This window comes from Phoenix dactylifera, unplaced genomic scaffold (genome assembly GCF_009389715.1).
Source record: "Phoenix dactylifera cultivar Barhee BC4 unplaced genomic scaffold, palm_55x_up_171113_PBpolish2nd_filt_p 000254F, whole genome shotgun sequence".
NCBI lineage: Eukaryota > Viridiplantae > Streptophyta > Magnoliopsida > Arecales > Arecaceae > Phoenix > Phoenix dactylifera.
Window position 1 is genome coordinate 770,494 of NW_024067747.1, and position 19,113 is coordinate 789,606.

At 35.6% G+C, this 19,113-nt stretch overlaps 1 protein-coding gene across 1 annotated transcript; it reads right to left on the reverse strand.

Moving 5' to 3' along the window:
- Positions 1-607: 607 nt before the first annotated feature.
- Positions 608-18,501, reverse strand: LOC103701069 (choline/ethanolaminephosphotransferase 1-like). Its single transcript, XM_008783022.3, has 19 exons — positions 18,331-18,501; positions 17,788-17,924; positions 15,604-15,613; positions 15,460-15,510; positions 12,551-12,628; positions 12,220-12,295; positions 12,107-12,129; positions 11,918-12,018; positions 8,366-8,460; positions 8,141-8,209; positions 4,978-5,047; positions 3,353-3,416; positions 3,240-3,280; positions 3,057-3,141; positions 2,090-2,152; positions 1,858-1,916; positions 1,691-1,743; positions 1,081-1,153; positions 608-993 (listed from the first exon to the last, which is right to left on the reverse strand). The coding sequence occupies exons 2-19, from the start codon at positions 17,922-17,924 to the stop codon at positions 972-974; spliced, it is 1,170 nt and encodes a 389-aa protein (XP_008781244.1). The 5' UTR covers positions 18,331-18,501; the 3' UTR covers positions 608-971.
- Positions 18,502-19,113: the final 612 nt, after the last annotated feature.

The window sequence follows — 19,113 nt, forward strand, 5'->3', positions numbered from 1 at the left end:
TTAATGTGATCATTTATTTTTTAAAAAATATTCTACAAAATCAAATAGAATTACAAATGAAATTAGATATCCTGATATGGACCAGATAGTTATCTATCCATATCCATTCTTTTTTTTTTTTTTTGACAAATAGTTTCCTATCCACTTTCATTCCTATTTCACAATGTTAACCATTAGATAATGCTATGCACGGATCTCAAAGCATTCCAAATACCATTCATTAACCTATACAGATCTTAAAGTGATTATCATGCAATCCAATGGTAGACTCATGTGGAAGGTGAAAGATAACAACCCGTCCAACTTATTTGACACATTCCCGTCACGAAGTTGCCTAAAACAAATCTAATTTGTGAAGTCATTGTTCGACCATGTAGTTTCACAAAACAGCAGACGATACTAAATTAAAGAGCCAACACCTGACTTGAGAATGGTGTGCTCAACAGGTAACCCTACAACACCATGCTTTTGGAGGGTGCTGTACAATATATCAAGTTTATTTGGAGAATACTACCTGTAGAAGAAAATAGACCTACTTGCATGATAATCAAAGCGAAAAAACAACTTAAAGAAAACGTTTTGTCATTTATCAGCAAAGATCACTAAATTAATGCCATCTTGATCTGCATTAGTTCTCTTCTTGCCCTTTATCTATTTTTATTCCATGTTCCTCAAAATAATATCACTAACTTCATTTAATGAATATACAACAGATGCTAATACAACATAGAATTAACTTCCACACATCCCTGCTCGAAAACCCAGAAGGTAACAATATTTTCCTCATTCTATCGAAGCCAATGTTAATATTGCTTTAGTTTCATACAAAATCTCCGATAAACTGAAGAAATATTAATCAGGCAAAATCATCTGATGATATTGGACAAATGGAAATATTCAACGTAGCTTTTCTGGTTTCAGCGAAGCAACGAAAGAAATCAAGCACGAACAGCATCTGGACCAATAGCTTTTTAAGCTTCTTTCCGAGTTATCCTGTTAATCATGGGGAAAAGTTGTCACAGGATGCCCCGAATTTGGAAAAAAGATCGCATATAGCCATAAGTCAAATGTTTTTCAAACCTGAAGCAGCTGATGCCCAGTGCATTGGTGATCTCATGGATGACCGATGTGGCAAAATGCAGGTAGAGTCCCACTGTTACAAATAAAAAACCTGTGAGGTATAGTATAATTGGAAGACCCAGGTCACAAATTTAAGTACCGCAAGCAAAGCTCGGCCCAATGCAAGACACATAATACCAAACACTTGGCAAAGATCGAACGCTTTTCACCAGAAACCACATACACAACAGGATAAAATAGAAACCTCGTTTTATGAATTCAAGATGCCACCCATGAGTGGCAATGTCGAATTAACATTCTAACATCTTTGCAAATACTGGCTGCGTTTGACATACAACAGGAATCTGTCTTCCTGTTTAGGGAAGCAATAATGCCAATGAAACAGTTTGGTCACTGCCACAGAACCCCTCTCACAACAAAAGAGCAAAAGCCTAAATTGTAACACAAATTTAATTTTGACTAAAGCAAAACATTCAGGAAGATCAAACTAAGAAAGAGATTAATATCTGATGTGCCATAGCGAGAGAATAAAATATAACATCAACAACATGTCTATAAAATAAAGAAAACCAAGATAACTGAATCCCAAGAAAACCAGGATTTCTTCTACCTGTGAATACACAATACAAGAGAAGCATAAAATGCTCGTCAACCAGAGGAATTCTGCACCAAAGAAAAGCCAAATAAACACAAGAAAAAGGAAAAGGCATACAGAATAGAAGCTAACTCTAGTTTCTAAAAAGGATTTGTGTAAAAGCAAGAAAAAGAATCACATACCCATCATTAAGCTTTGCAGTAAGAGCATTTGCAATGGCAAGAGGAATAAACAACAAAGACTGTTACAGGGAAGCATGTCAGTAAATTCATAATAACAAACATATTCAGGATAACTGTGTATAACGAACAAAAGCTACCGGCCCAGATGCACGATCCTGTTAGTATAACTTGGATAAATATACTAAGGGATAAATAAATATGTTGATTCATCAGTTCAGAAAGAGGTAATTACCAAGCACATTCCAGTTTTTAAACCCTTGGGTTCGTCACAAAGGTGAGCCAGAATCATCCTTCCCTGCAAGTAAGTTTCGAATTAAGCTCTCCAATTACATGTAAACACCACAATGGAAGCATTGCTTGCACTTAGGTCTCGAATAAAATGTATATTGTGATACGCTATGCTGTTTCACAAGTGTGTTGTATAGACTATTTGCAACCCATGATGCATGGATGAAGCAACCAAGATATTTGGATGATATAAAGAGTTAGTAGAGAAATATTACTGACTAGTGCAGAAGAAACAAGGAAACTGGTTAATGCATCTTGTGAAAAGGCTAGAGCATTTTTCAGTGGCAAAACATGTTACAGTATTAGCCTGATTAGTTTTGTTATTTGAGAGATTTCTGGTGAAGCGTAAATGCTTTAATGCCTATGAATTAACTGCCAGCTGGCATTGTTGATGCAGCATGATACTTACCATGCCAGTGCCTTACTGGGACACTGCATATACATGGTATTGGCTACGCTCCAGTGGTTGTCATACACAGATTAGATAGGTAGAACACCAATGCACCAAGAGAGTCGACATACAACGAGGTTGTTCCTTTTTCTATTCCAAGGAACAACTTAAATCATTGTGGTTATAAATATGACTGACAAACCAGAGTTAATTGTCTGATTTCACTCTTGAAAGGGATCCAAGATATGGCAAAACCTATAGAAACTTTCACCAATTATTGCAACGCAGTTATTTATTCAACTTTTCAAAAAGAGCGGACCAAAGGAACAAAAATAAAAATAGTCATTAAGATAATCCACCAAGATGAGGACGTAACAACTCTAAATATGGATGATGGAAAACATTACTGATTAAACAAAAACTTTGAGGATGAAACATAATTTGCTATGATTACAGCATCTAGTAAAATCCAGGTCCAAGACTTAAAGCTAAGACAGATAAAAGCAATTAGAAATCATACCACAAGAAATCCAAATGCAAAACCCGTTCCAACTATAAGCAAATGCGGGTGATTGTACATAATATCCGAAGGAGACAAATAAGACCTGCAATATATTCGAAATTCTCTTAGGAAGAAAATTTATACAACTTCTGGCTTTTTCCTAGAAAGAAAAAATAAAGGTAGTGAGCATCATAATCGGACCAGATAAGAACTGCGGCCATGAGGACGCTGAAAGGAAAGAGCTGCCAAAAAAGCAAAAAGCTAATTAAGAAACCTGGAAAGGTAAATTGTATGTATTCCAGACAGAATATTACCATTGCTAATGCCAGCAACATGCTTCCCTTTCTTGCTTGGACTACCATATGGACATTGCTAATGCTGCATCAGAACATACCAGTTACGAAAACATTATAGCCATAATAGCAACCAACAAAAGCCTCATCACAGTATTAGGAGTATGCTGGCAAAAAACTTCCATCGTCATTCATTCTATGAATGACTACATACATTGCAGCAACAAAAGTCAATTCATACGCCATTAAATAGTTTGAGCAAACCCAACACTAAACCTTGATCTAGTCTGCAAAGCGTAGGACTGGCATTTAGTGGAACTCCATAACTAAAAGAAGCTCACACTATCCGAAAATCATGGAGGACTAACTTTGGCAATGTGACCAATTAAAGGACCAACTTCGGTTGAACTTTCATTTCGTGATTCGCATGAAAATCATTTTCCTAAATTTTTCACCAGAAAAACTTGGAAATTGCAACCTTCCACATAAACACGACATGAATCATGAATGAAAGTATAAGATTAAACTTGGAAATTTTAGCAAAAGATTCAAAATAAAGAAGTCAAATTAATAAACCCAGGAGAAGGAAAAGTAGTCATCAAATGAACGTTTCGAAATAAAGGAATCAAGACTTAGAAATGTAATACCAAGAGGCTTTTGACTGTCAATTCTGGTCAGGTTAGGAAAGTATGACTTATGGGTTCAGAGGGAGAAAATGCATCAATATTGTTACTGTCTGTAACAATCTCCTATTTGATTGTCGTCACAAAAATACAGTCAAACAAAGGTGGTGGAAGCATTAGAAGTGGTGGTGGAGGAGATTCAGGTTTCCGAAGTAAAGAGCAACTTTTCTTTTTTGAGAAAAAGTGGAGGCACCACCAATAATTTCAAAGAGATGATGTAAGAATAACCTAGGTCAAATACTTGATCAAACACTCCCAAGGTTTGAACCTCGAACATCGAACCTCTAAACCCTGATTTATTTATAAAAAACTAGACAAATCTCAAGTACACCAAACTGTACAAGATAAATCTCCTAGACAAAGAAAATTACTAGTAATGATTTTTAAAATTCAGAAAACTGTAACTTACCAAGATGAGACCAACTATGGATGTCAAATACAGAAGACTTTAGTTCTTTAAATTGAGGGACCAAGAAAGAGTTCCCTTTTAATTTTAAGGTTCCCTAACAGATTAAAGAGACAATTAGAGGCTTCTTTTCAGCCTGTAAAATCTGTCCAGCATTAGATATTGTATCTCATATTCCAATTCCTTCATGTTCTACAATACCAACCAAGCTGCAGGTGACAGCAGGATCCCTAAGAAGATTTATCAAGATTATGTGCCACTAAAAGCTAGAACAGAAAAGTGCTAAACTCCAGGGTAGTTTGCATGTTTAGGATGCAACCACCTGAAAAGGGCACAGTATATTGCACAATGACAGGACTATTAAAAAAATAACAGAAGATAATTTTGTGTCCAAGAAATGGAGACTGAAACAATGGAATTCAAAGAGAGATACATGCTGCTGACCTAAATAGCTAGGGTAAATATTGTTGGTTGTGGTAGCATCGAAAAAAATAACAAGAAGCAGCAAAGGCAAGGTTAAACTGATAATTTAATTTGCATAAAAAAAAGTAACTTACTTAGATCCAATAGTTGGCAGTACACCAAAAACAATCATAAGAAATAGCACAGCACCATATAGTGGTATTTCTGAATCAATGTTAGGCGAAAAAGCTTGTCAGGAAAGGATGATCCATAAATCATAACATAGGTAACTTGCACGCAAAGTCGGTAAAGAATTTGATGAATAGTAAGACTTCATAAAAAGCCATAATGCCATTAATGAAAGACAGCTACTTTATCAACAGCTACAAGTAATAAAGAACCACAATAAACTAATATACTAGATCAAAAGAATGAGGTGTCAGTTTAATCAATAAAACTGAAGAAGCTCAGCAATAGCATCTTTGGGTAGAAGCATCTTGTTAGAGCACTTGAATGTCCTAATTACTGCATTCACGTCACAACACATCAATGAACATCTGGACACTATTCTACAAAGTCCCTATATGAAATCTGAACATGCACACCTTGCTGCAATATCTAACATGTTACATGTATGTTCATGGCCCTGAAAGTTTTCAACACTTTGAGACAACAATTTAAAGTTTCATTAAACTTATCGTAAACCTGATCAAACTTTTATAAACAAATCCTAACTAGACTCTAATCTCATTTTACTCCTAAATTCAAAACAGCATGTCAAATTAGATTTGAATATGTTCATGTGCCCAGGTTCACACCTCATGTTAGTTGCATGGGAACTGGCACCCAAGATTCCATGAAGCATGCCTACAATAAAAACTTTCATGGCATGTAAAATTGCTAACATGGATTCAGCAAGGTGTTTAGTACAGACCTGTAATGCTCGATACAACACATACTGTGCTGAGTGCTGACCCAGTACATACTAGCATCAAACAACGGCTTGGTACAGGGCTGTACTGACACATGCAACAACTGCTATGTCAACTCCAACAACATACTATCTATCAGTATGGGGCATATAAAACTTACTCAACCTGTATAGGTGAGTTACAAATATGGGGTTTGTAGTACCAAAACAGTAAACCTTAGACCTAAGATCATGATCAATGCAGAATCCTGCACTCGTAGCTAGGCCAAGCTTTCAAGATGGCATGGTTATCTAACCTCATCATCAATAATTGTGTAGCCAAGCTTGATGATAACCTAACCTCATCATCAATAATTGTGTAGATGTAAATGTCAAATCAACTCCTAGCTATCTCAACAAAGTTGATGTGATATACCTGTGTGATTATGTTTATCACAATATTGACAGTGCATCATCTTTGATTAAACTAGTCTACTCATCCACCAACCAATTTTTTAACAGTAAAAGGCAAACTACTCTAAACCACCATAATCTAGAAAAACAACATATTTAAATAGATTCTCTAATAGTCACCACTTCAAAATGTTAATGCTTCATGACACAATAATATTCATCTCCAACTAATATAATTACCAAGTATCATAATAAACTTTTCAAAGTTGTTAGTGATTCAAGTAAAAGTTTATGGACTTGTGGCACAAAAAAAAAAAATTTGGTAAATGTTGCACAAAATTGAATGCCATGTATCTTGGCATCTGGAGGTTCGCATTACAAATGATGAATTGCCATGTGAATTTCTCTGATGCATTTTCTATTACACTTCGTATCTAACACCAAAACATGCAGCTCCAATAGATAAAAAATGTGAGAAAAGCAGATGTCTAGCTGAATTATAAATTAGAAAATTAAGAGGATTCAATTAAAAGCAACTCTTCGATCTGGTATGGTATCGTCTTCCTACATTATGGCCATAATGACTTGAACACTAAAAGACCTAAACTCAATATAACTATTATATAAGAAACTAATTCTAAACCATAAGCCAAATATACAATAAAACGAAATAGTCAAAGAACCTCACATCCATATTTGTTAGACAGATTCAGATCCTGATAACTTTGTCAAATTAAAAAATGTTTAATGCTCATACAAATATCAAAATCTTGGATATACCAGCCCCATGTCTGTTGGTGCGATCAGGGGTACTCGTATTCGAATGCAATGTACCAAGGCATATCAATCTCTCCTGCCCAGGACATTCTTCTATTATATATTCAGTTCATTTGTCCCAAGGCATACCACACTTATATTCAAGATCATACTCTACCAACTGATTCGAGTCCTCGAGCTCATAGCAAGTTCAAAGACGTGCATCAGAGGCACCTTTGATAATGTATTATCAGGTCAAAAAAAAGCTCATATCTCGTATCAAGGCCATAAAAGTAGTCTTTAATGAGATTTTTTGGTAAAATTCCTAGAAGAATCAAGGTTTCTCATATGAATCCTAACAAGAGTTTCAATCTTAGGCCTCCTAACCATCTCACACATAGCAATAAATTTCAAAACTGCTGCACAACAGAAATCAGTCAGCCAAGGTGACATGTTAGCAGTCCAGATCATTCGTAGAAAAGGACTACTATTTGGCTGCTAACATATGTTAAATTGAGCATTGTGAAGGCTGCTGGATGAAAGGCTTTGGCAATAAAAAAACAACCAGCAAAGAACAGAAAAGATAAAAGAAGAAACTAGATGCAAAAGAGAACCTCAAAGTCAGGGAAGAAAAACACCAATTTCACACCAGTTTAAGCCCATATTCCAATGCCTCACACATAAAATAAGAAGAAAGAGTTCTTTCATTCATGGAAAAGAAAACGTACATCACCATCATCACAAAAACATTAAAAAGAAGGCCCTTAAATAGCCACTAGAATTACATTCACCTTACAGTACCGTGAACAGTAACCCGCCCCAATTTTATTCCTAAAATGCTTGAACCTCTAATTAATCATATGACCGAACTTAGTCACTTGAATTGAGTCCTTTTTATAAATAAACTGAACCAGACATGCACCAGAATCACTAAAACAGAAAATAAAAATAAAACCAAAACAAATTGACACTAAGATTAAAAACTTGGAAAGTTCCAATGACGCTTAATTATGCTCGTGAAGCACCCATCGTGGCACCAAGTCATCCAAGTCAATCCAAGGTTTGGATGTTTGCTCACCTTGCATAGACTCGACACCTCTTGTGATCACCATCACCCCTCACTCCCTTAGAACTAAGCACCATAAGTGACATGCAAAGCAAAATTATGCACTCCCTATTCTACTCAAGTACCAAAATATGATTAGAAGTCTATCAAAATAATTTTTAGTATAACATACCAGGAACTAACGGCACCCAGCTAAAAAGGGGGATGGACTTCCTAAAATCTTGTGCCCACCATTCAGCTCCTAAAAGAATAAAAAAAATGAAATCAGAAGAGCCACAAGACATGATAAAGACATAAAGACTTACAATGACTATTTAAGAAATAACAAATATCTCAAACAGGAAAGGAATAACATGTTGGCAATTTGCACAGTAGACTAAACAACTTGATCACATACCCAAAAAGAATGTCAGAAAATGGCATGCGTAAATCAGCATGAGCCCTTCTGTAGGTCCATTTACAATAGGAAGAATAAGAGTATTTGTAAAGAAGCTGCTTAAATAACAAAGACAAGTCAATAAATAAGCAAATATAACTATTAACAACAAAAAAGTGTAAAATAAAATCAGAGAAAAAAAATTAGATATATGTCAATAAAGTCAAGAAAGACACATAAATATAAGCCATAGAAAATCACAAAGTCCATGTAATGTGTTGCATGTGTAGAGCATATCAATTTAACATCAAACTATGACTAAAGAAACATATAATGCAGACTCATATCGCCATTGTAATTTTTTCCATTTTGTCGCCACTAAAGATGAGAAAGACACATAAATATAAGCCATAGAAAATCACAAAGTCCATGTAATGTGTTGCATGTGTAGAGCATATCAATTTAACATCAAACTATGACCAAAGAAACATATAATGCAGACTCATATCGCCATTGTAATTTTTTCCATTTTGTCGCCACTAAAGATGCATGGTAATAACCCACCAAGGTATTTCAGTTTTGACCCACATGTAGATTTAGATTTGAAGATCATATCATAGGTGTGGAATTATGGGATTTTCAATCTATATGGCCTAACGTACCTTTTAGCACCCTAGCTTCATCTTCAATCACCCTTTTTCTTTCTTTTGCTACTCACTGCACTGATAAGAAATCTCCAAGATATTGTGAAATCATATTTTAAGAATAAAAAGAAAGGTTAGGGTAGATAAGAGACAATTTTCACCCAGTTTCTTTCCCTTTCATTGTTGGTTTCTTGATATAACTCATCAAGAACCTCTTGGTTTCATTGAATGCCCATTCCTAATTTTGAAAAGCTGGAGACTATCTTAAAGATGGAACTCTTGGTGCAGACAACGTTCATCAATCTTTAAACATGAATTGCTTTAAGCCATTTTACTTACTGGTTGTGATGGTCCAACAAGGAACATGCCTCTCCAACCTGTAAAATTGTCTCTCTCAAGAGGCATATAAAGAAGAAATTACCATGATTAACAACTTATGAGCTTATTGGGTGAACAGTGATGGGTTGACGTGAGCACTTTTTGGCATGAAGAAATTCAATTGGAGATTATCCGCAAGATACGTCATTGACAACATCACCATGATCAATTAGGGAATATATAAAGGTTATTTTGTCGAACTTTGCTTGCATGGAAAAGACCAATGATCCTTTAGGGCCCTGTTTGGATGCCCGTAGTCCCTGTCTGCTGAAGATTCCTTAGACAGCATACAATGGGAAGAAGTTAGGGGGAGAGGCGAGATTTCCATCCGACTAATACATTTTAATTCATATGATCCCAAAAATCCGGGAATGCCGTAAATCACCTCTCATACGGAATCAGTTATTTCTATTCTTTTGGGATGAGTGAACCTGGAGATTACGCGGCTGTATTGGATTCTTCATTTTCCATCGCCATCTGTCTCTAAAATTTCCTTTACCTCCCATCAAATTTTCAAGCTTCCTGGAAACATCCAATGAACTGGATATACAGCATCCTAACAGGCCCTTACTAAATACCTTATCAAGGATAAGATATTTTTTTGCATATGATGGTGTTTACAAAATAAGAGTACAAAAGTACACAAGTTTCCTATATTTACAGCTTTCCCTTGGTTTGAGATTATTCCACAACACTTTCATATCCCAGAGGTTGCACTGAGGTGGATGCATGCTTGCACATCAAAAGGAAAAGGATTTAGAACAATTGGTTGTAGGCATTCTTCTTTAGAGACCAGCAGAGACTCCCTTCCCTGTTGTTTGCCTTGTAACATCAACAAGTACCATAATTTACTTCCAAGCTTTGGTTGTTTGCCTTGTTCTCTGATACCTCATGCCAATAAGTGAAGGCTACAAAATGTTAGCATGGATTAGTTGTGTCTAGACTCTAGATACACAAGCATTGAACTAACTCTACCACAGATTCTTGTCCATGATCTGTGAAAAATACTCCCATGAGAACTTGAAGAGAGCATGATGTTCATAGCAACATGTCATGATTTAAGAACACAATAAAACTTCAATTGCATCAGACCTTCAAGATAATATTATGTCCCAAGAACCACTGCTATCCACATGCTTAGTAAATTCAATGAGATTTGACTTCCTGAAGGCAAGAGAATTGGTATGATACCAGTTCACATTCTATATGCTCTTCTACCTTCTTTCATTGATCAAGAGGCAAACCATTTGTTCTAGTTCACCTTAAGAATCCTCCACTACCCTTCTTTTGCTGAACATGAGATAGGTCAGTTGTACTATTATCTACTTCCTAATACTGAACTAAAAATTCAAATTAACAAATTGAAAAGCAAAATTTCACAACCATATTACTACAGGCCGGATATGAGCATAAGGAAAAGTTTCTTAAAATCAAAATTGGCAAACCAACCTTTTATGTAGACATGGAGGCTATATTGTAAATAATGAAATGTTTCAGAATTGATGATGACGAAGTCTCCATTTCCATTTGATAACACTGTTATGTGGACCCTCAAAATTCTGACATGCCACATTATGTTTCCATGTCAACTTTGTGCAGACCTAGCAAATGGTGTATAATCTAGCACTGGAACTAGGACATGTTCTATTAAGTTATACTGTGTGCAGCAGCTGGTCTGACTGATTATACATTATTAAAGAACATAGATATAACAAACAAGCAGAGACATTCTATAAAATAAAAATTGACATGTTAAATTCTTCAAGATACTCTAAAACTCAACAATTATGTCATTTTCAGTCTATAATGCCTGATAGACAAAGTAAGAGTTACTAATCTCATGGAAAAGGATTTTTATTGAAAGCAAGAAACTAAACCCAAAAATATGCCTGCAAACAACAAGTACATTTAAACTTGAATATGCACCCTTTTCAGTCTTTCAAGGCAAGGCAATAAACAAGGTCTTGCTATCAGTCTTTCCGATAGTGTCTCAAGACATGAAGATTCATGCTGTTAGTTTCAAGAACTAAATCACATAATTAAACAGAATATGGATGTGTCTCAGCAGCAGCAAAACTAGAAAAGATTTAACTATCTAAAGAAAAGCTAGAAATTGGTTTGAGACTAAAAGAAAAAAATAGAAAATCTCACTTTCCAAAAGCATTAGTACCAACCATGGTTCGCCGTACCGGCCCAAACTGGGCATACAGAACATATCATATCGTATCAGTTCAGTACCGGTATCCGGTACGGATGGCATACCGACACTCGGTATACCGAAAAAACTCTGCATTGTACCGTACTGATATAGTGTTAGTGTGGCACTGGTACGGGGTCCAATATCGAGACGGCGAACCTTGGTACCAACTTTGTAGGTCATGCTGCTACCATTTCAACAATCATATACTATAAAATAGATGGCATTCCAGATAAAAGACTATATAGAAAAGCTAGTTCCACAAGGAACCATAGATAAAGTTTCATTTATAGTCAGATCCATTGAGTAAAAGATGTAAACAAAAACAAATAAAAGAACCTTAAAAGAACTCACTGTTCCCATGTTGCCAAATAAAACGGGATAGCTGCAATTACCCAGAACCAGAAAGTAGTCATTCCACACATTGCTGTGCTTCCAAAAGCCAAGCACTCAAACTGATAGCAGCATAAGAATAAGCTTGTTAGTGAAGTCAAAACACTATGAATGTAAAACAACACCAAAGGACGAGAAGGGTGAACATACAGCACATGCAAGTGCATCACATCCTGCAATTGCACAGATTTATAAAGATCAGTATATAAACTTCTATCAGACAGATATAACCCTTACAAGAGATTTCAGGGCAAAAGAAACACCATGATCAAAAAGTTCCCCTAAAGGACTTGATGAATTGGTACGCCTTGCTTGTTTGCCATCAACAGCATCAAAGGTCTGATGCGTACATGATTGAAGCTTGTGGTGTTAGTAAACCTGAATTAATTCCTATCATAAGAAAAAAGTTAAACAATTGTATTCGTTTTTGTTATTTGATATTCATGTGGTGTTAGTTTATGTTAAGTGTATAAATTTCTCTAAAAAGCATATTGCAATTCTCTGATGGATTTCTTTTCTTTTCCCCAGGCAGGGGGCAACTATGTGATGAAGACAAAGATCCTTTTCAGATCCAGTAAACAAAATTGAACAAACCTGATACAAGAAAAGAAGCATTCCATGAGCAAGGTGGACCCATCTTGGGGGGGCTGTGTCTAGATGAGGTGAATAAATCTGTGAAGCCAACATAAACATAGATAACATGCAAAATGAGCGGACAAGATTGCAGATATACATGCAAAAGTCCAATTGCTTGCAATCAAAACAAAGGGACATATTCACCAATATGACAACAATGCATCTTTATGGACAGTCTGTTGGCAAGCCTTAAAAAGCACGACCAATGTCTATAAGCAAAGTATATATCAGGTGATACAGAATAACGATATATCATCAATGATGAACCAACTCCAAAGTAAGAATAATTTGAATCCCAATAAAAATAAACCTAAAGTCACCATTTAAGCCCATTAACCAATATATATGCAGATGCAAAACTAATCTGTAACATAAAACACAAAATTAAATTAACTCTTGCAAGTGCTAAGTTAGAGCTGATTTTTAAATTATGCTACTATACTGCCTTCAGCAGCATCTTTCAAAACAGAAATTTTTTTTTCTGTAAATTTTCCAAGTTTATAATAATATGTAGAATATATTTAATAACATATAGAATATATTTAACAGCATAAAAATAGTAATATAATGTAATACTACACTATATATAATCAGAATGGCATCGGTTACATAATATTTATACAATATGTTTTAACAGTATCATACTTGAAAATTAAGAGAACAGAGTCTGGCAATAAAAATAGTCAGACTGCCAAGCAATAAGAATCAAGAAAACAAGATGAAGCATGGAGGAGATTCAAATGTTAAGTTGAAGCTGCAACAAAAAGAATAAGAAATAGAGTGAGAAGCTCACATATTGAAGAAGGAGTGCAGCACAGATCTTGTAAGGCTTAATTACAACAAAGATCTGAGGAGGCCTTTAAGAAGAGGTGCCTGAATCTAGTCTAAGAATCTAACATAGATGAGGAAAGGAAGACTCAAGGTAACAAAGATGGAAGTAATGATAAAGGAACTAGAAAAGCTCTATTAACAAGTGTACTATTAAAAGGTAGCTCTTAATAAGAATGATTGGAAAATCACAACCCATAAAAACCTATCAATATAGACATATTTATGGTTGTATCAAATGTGTTGTTCATCGTGACCATAAATACTAGGTTTGGAAATGCAATGTGTTATGTACTTTTCCTATGTTTTAAATCAAAAGAAGCAAAATTTTCAAGAAAATTCAAGGTTTTATAATCATTTATATTTATGTTCAAGAAGCTTTTGTTTATCATCAATCTACCCAAAAATGGTCTGAAACAGAAATTAAAAATAATTTTAGCATAAAATCACATTCTTAAAACATTCATCCACATATTCCAATGTAGATGTGTGACAATGGCTGGCATAATGATAATACCGACATGGTACACATATCAAGTATTAGTGGCCAAAAAAGCATAGCATGATTTTCCACCCTTCACCTAAAACTTTTAAATGAATCTTCCCAACTATAACCCCATCCTACATCAAACTTCTTGCCTGCTCCTAAATGCTACCATTCTAAAATATCTCTACAAAGAGGATATGTTGAATATGCTGAATGCCAATTCCCTGCCAAACCTACAAAATCTACCAATACTCAACCTTCTCTGAGATAAATGCCAGAGGCTGCTCTGTTTAAGTACGAAGTTCCACCTTTCCAAAACTCCCATTACTAGATCATACTACCTATTTTCATTGGAATCATGAGCCTAATCAACAAAATGACAAGCATTCCATTTTTTTCCCACCATCCTTTCCATGAAATCTCCATTAATGGCTTCCAAGGTGCATGAATAAAATTTCAATGATAAAATAGAACACAAATATATCTGCCGTTACAAGTTGATCAGATCTCTCCACCGCAATTTTAATTTTTCAGATTTATAAATTCAAAAGTGCCCCATGGAAATCCTAGATCCTTAAAGAAAACTCTCCACCATACAACTCACACAAGTTATTTCCAATCTAAAGAACCATCTAGAACAACCTTACAGGGAGACCTTCCATTGAAGTTGACCTAAGACCTGTAAGTACAAAAATCTAGGTGTTGAATGGTGGAAATAAGGAAAAGGACAGACCTCAAAAGGATTAAATTAGTTGATAAAATGTCTTGTACAATTTATAAAAGTAAAAAAGAAAAAGGAGATGCTTTAGCACTAGAACCTTAAAGCTCTGGAGAGAGAGAGAGCCTTTGGGAAAGCAATACACACAAACAGAAAAAAAAAAGGTATAGGAGTAAAGAAACCTACACCTGAAACACCAAGATTGCCTGGACTTCATTTAGAGGCGAAAATCTCGAATTTCATGCCAGCTCAAAAAGTTCCAAATTTGTCGAGCCATATTGTCACTTACTCCAAACAAACCTCAAAATTGAGAATGGTGTGAGAAATTGAATTACAAGCTCATATACAATAAAATATTCAATAGAATCAATTGACAGTCTTTGGATACACGTTAATCTGTAACAGATGGATCAGTTCTTTCTAGGACATCTTGAGATTAACAAGATCAAGAATGTCATGGTTCTCTCAGATGCTACAAGGTGAGCCAAAAACTTGAAAATCTTCAATCAGACTCCGGCATATTACCCATGACTGGATAACAAGAACTTCAAACACAGGTTTTGCAAATCAAGCTATAGCCACTCATAGCACTATGTTTTGCCTCAATAAAATTAAGAATATGATAATTTAGGAATACCCAAAATCCTTAAAAAACCAATTAATAAGGAAAGTTTGTCAAAGAATGGCACAAGTAATGTGAACATTGCATATGATACATTTGAAATTTCAAAACATAGAGTGAGTTAAGAAGATTAAGCTAGAAAAGAAAAATAGATGCATAATGAATAAGTCACATCATAAAATCTGCAATAGTTTATTAGCAGAAATACTTACATAGCCAAGAAGTGCCGATATGACCAAAAATATGAAACCTGTAAGTGTGATCTGGAAAGCACATTAACAGTGTCACTGCCCCTACAGTAAAAATGATCATCTGGAGGAATTTCTAACAAAGAAAACCTTGGAAAATGTTCTTACCATATTTGGACTGGAGAATCCCTCCCCCCCACCCACAAAAAAAAAAAAACACAAAGTAAACTGATGTTAGAGATATCCAATGAAAAAAACTTATGATAATCTACGACTACAACTTGTACCAGTCATATACAGTTAGTCATATCCTAATTTTAGTAAGGTGAAGGGATAGCAAGTAGAACTACATCAGGACAACAAATGCAAAAAAAAAAAAAAAAAAAAAAAAATCATCCCAGACAAACAGACGTTAATTAGTGACATTACCAGAATCATAGAATTTAATCGACATTTATAAAAATTTAATAATTTCACTTCACATTTTTCAGAGGAAAGTTGTTTTACATATACGTATCAATAGATCAAGTTAAAGCAAAAAAAACACAGTTATCTACAGTGTATCTACATTACAAACATACAAGTTCATCATCTTGAAATTTTGTATTCCTTTGTTTTAATGAGCATGTACATGAAATATGGATACGAGGAGTCTAGTCACAGTTCTGTGGCCCTTGTAGTTGTTTGCTTTAGGCTTGAAAACCTGACCAACATAACATGTGCTCCAGCACTTGCTGCAGAAATCCCAATATACACAGAACAAGACTAACTCCCAAAGTTTAGCCTCAAACTTTGGAAATTGCATTATTTAGAATACCTAATTTGTTGAAATCTCCATCATTAGATATTTAGATTGAGATTTCAATACCTTTATCAACAAAAGAGCAATTTAACCGAGACCAATTTTCATTAGATATGATCAATAAGCTAACAAAGGGAGAGAGGAAAAAAAGCAATGCCTACTTCACACTATACCGTGAATTGTAGTAGCTTTAGTTCATAATATTACTAACAGCTTGACTATAGCAAGGTACCAAAAAAACAAAAAGAAAAAGGCAACCATATATTGATCTTATCATATATATTTAGCTAAAAACTGACCTGGTGACATATATTATTCAAATCTTTCTAGTGGACTATCTCAAGAATGAAATGTCTTCCTTAATACAAAAGTACACATTTCATTGTTTCAGTAATAGGCAGAAATATATCAGGAATTAGCATAAACAAGTATGTGCAAAAAGCTCCATTTATAAATGGAAAACATTATGTAGAGAAAACAGGTGAAACCAAGGTCCGCCGTATCGGTACCGGTCGGCGTACCGGTGGCCGGCCGGACCGGTACGGTACCGGTCCGGTCCGGTACGTACCGGCTGGTACCGGTCCCGTACCGCCCGGTACGCGGTGGTTTCAAAAACCACAGCGCGCGGCGCTGTGGTTCTATAAAAAAAAAAAATCGTACCGGTGCGAAGTACGAGGCCCGAACCGGCCGGTACGGGCTCCGAACCGGCCGGTACGGGCCCGAACCGGCCGGTACGCACCCGTACCGGCCGGTTCGGATAAAAAACCAGGAAATACCGGTTTTTTATCCGTTCCGGTACCGGCCGGTACGGGCCGGTACGGCATTCCATGGGTGAAACTATTAGACCCCTTAATAGAAATGCTAATTTACTTCGGTAAACTTTGTAGTTCTCTAATCTGTGTACATTCAACCAAATATCAATGTTTAAGAATAAATTCCCTCGATAAGCAAAGCTAGAAGTCCAAATGCTTTTCCAGGCTGAATTTAGAAAAAAGTCAAATATTCTCAGAATGTTTAAATAATCTGCAAAAATGGAAACGTAAGACATCAAAATTTTTCAAAAATGTCTTGATAAATTTAAAAAAGAAAAAAAAAACTCGAAGTAAAATCTGATGAAGCTAAAGATGACTCCATGTAGGTTGCTCATGCCGGAGACTGCCAACTTATGAGCACAAAGGGAACGTTTCTTCTCCATATAGTCATATGCAGCCCATCTACTTTTATTACTTTAAGCAATCTACAATGTATTGTAGGATTCAGAGTATATTATGATGCATGATCATATTCAAAAGGCTAATGCTGTAAATAAGTGTTTCGAACCAGTTATCGATTACAGAAAATCATAAGCATGACGGATAAATTTTCAGAAAATAGATAACAAGTGATGGGTAGACGGATACAACATAAACTTCAGTGCACATGATTTTAACCTAACACGTGGATACACGACTCAGGCCAATACAAAAAACCATCCCTGAAGTACAGCACTTTAGTAAACTTATATAATAAACAGATATGTTTCAATCAGCAAGGATCAACAGAAAACTCACGGCATCCAAAGAGGGAAAAGGGTCACGCAGCGGCTCCAAAAGGGCTGCAAGATATATTTCGCGACCAGCGAGTTGTCCACGCCGCTGTACTTGTACTTGTGCAGCGTCGCAACACCATGGTGCCCTATATATCCCATCTGCAACGCAACAAAACCTCACATTTCTAGGTTATTGCACACCATTTCTAAAGAAAATGGCATGAAAAAAAAAAGAAACGAGACCAAGAATACATCTCGAAGCAAGAAAACGTCAACGGAAACAGCGATTTTCTTCACCAAGAAGAGGAAAAAGCCGGAGTCGCCGATTTCGCTGTTCTAAGCAACAAAACAAGTAATAAATCAAAGCATATGATCAAAAACTTCGATAGTGTAGTAGGAGTCCAAGAAACTTGTAAAAGAATCCAGCGAAGGGAGATAAAGAACGGAGATAAATCGAAGGAAACCACTCCTGATGGAAAAGGAAGAAGGATCGGAGAAATATAAAAGGCGAAGGGATCGAAGAGGAAATCATAAGAGGAAAAGTTGGGGCTTGAGGGTCACCAACCTTGGAGTTTGGCGATCGAGCGATCAGGACGGAAGGAGACAGGGCCGGCGATCTGGGGGAGCCTTCGTCCTCTCTTCTGGCGCCCTAAAAACTGGGAAGGAGAGATCGACGCGGAAAGCAAAGAAGGGGGCGATTAGTCGAACCTGCGCCGCACTGAAACGGCCCAATGATGAATTTTGGTCGAAATTTCATGTTTTTTTATTTTTTATAAAAATAAAAGGAAAATTACAGCTGCATCCTTCAAATTTAGGAGAGAAAAACGTTGGTCCTAAAAATTTAAAAAATTTTAATTAACCAACAAAATTTATTTTTCTGTTTCAAAGTAGTCGGGCTGTCCATCTGTCCCTACACCATCATAAAAAAAAAAAAAAAAAAAAAGAAAGAAAGGCTAAAACCATTAAATTACCTATAACATTGCTTATAAATAACCCTTAATATTGATTATAAAATAAAATAGTTAAAAATAGTAAACTCAGAACCCTTCAATGCAACTACCATATCTAAATCCATTCATCAACTTCTAACTCCAAAATTTTGGCCTAGGATCCTTTGATGTCAAGCCCACCTCTTTCATGATCTCAGGTGTTAATGCAACAGAACTTTTTCACCTTTCTCATAACTTCTTTAACTTCTTTATCTTCACCTTCAACCTAACATCTTCGGCAAGCTATTTGAGCCGAAGCTCTGCCATCAACCTGTGAATTGTACGGTAGAGACTTTTTAACTATAATTTTTTTTTTTATCGAGGATGTTGATTTTTAATTTTTCACTATTACTTTCTAT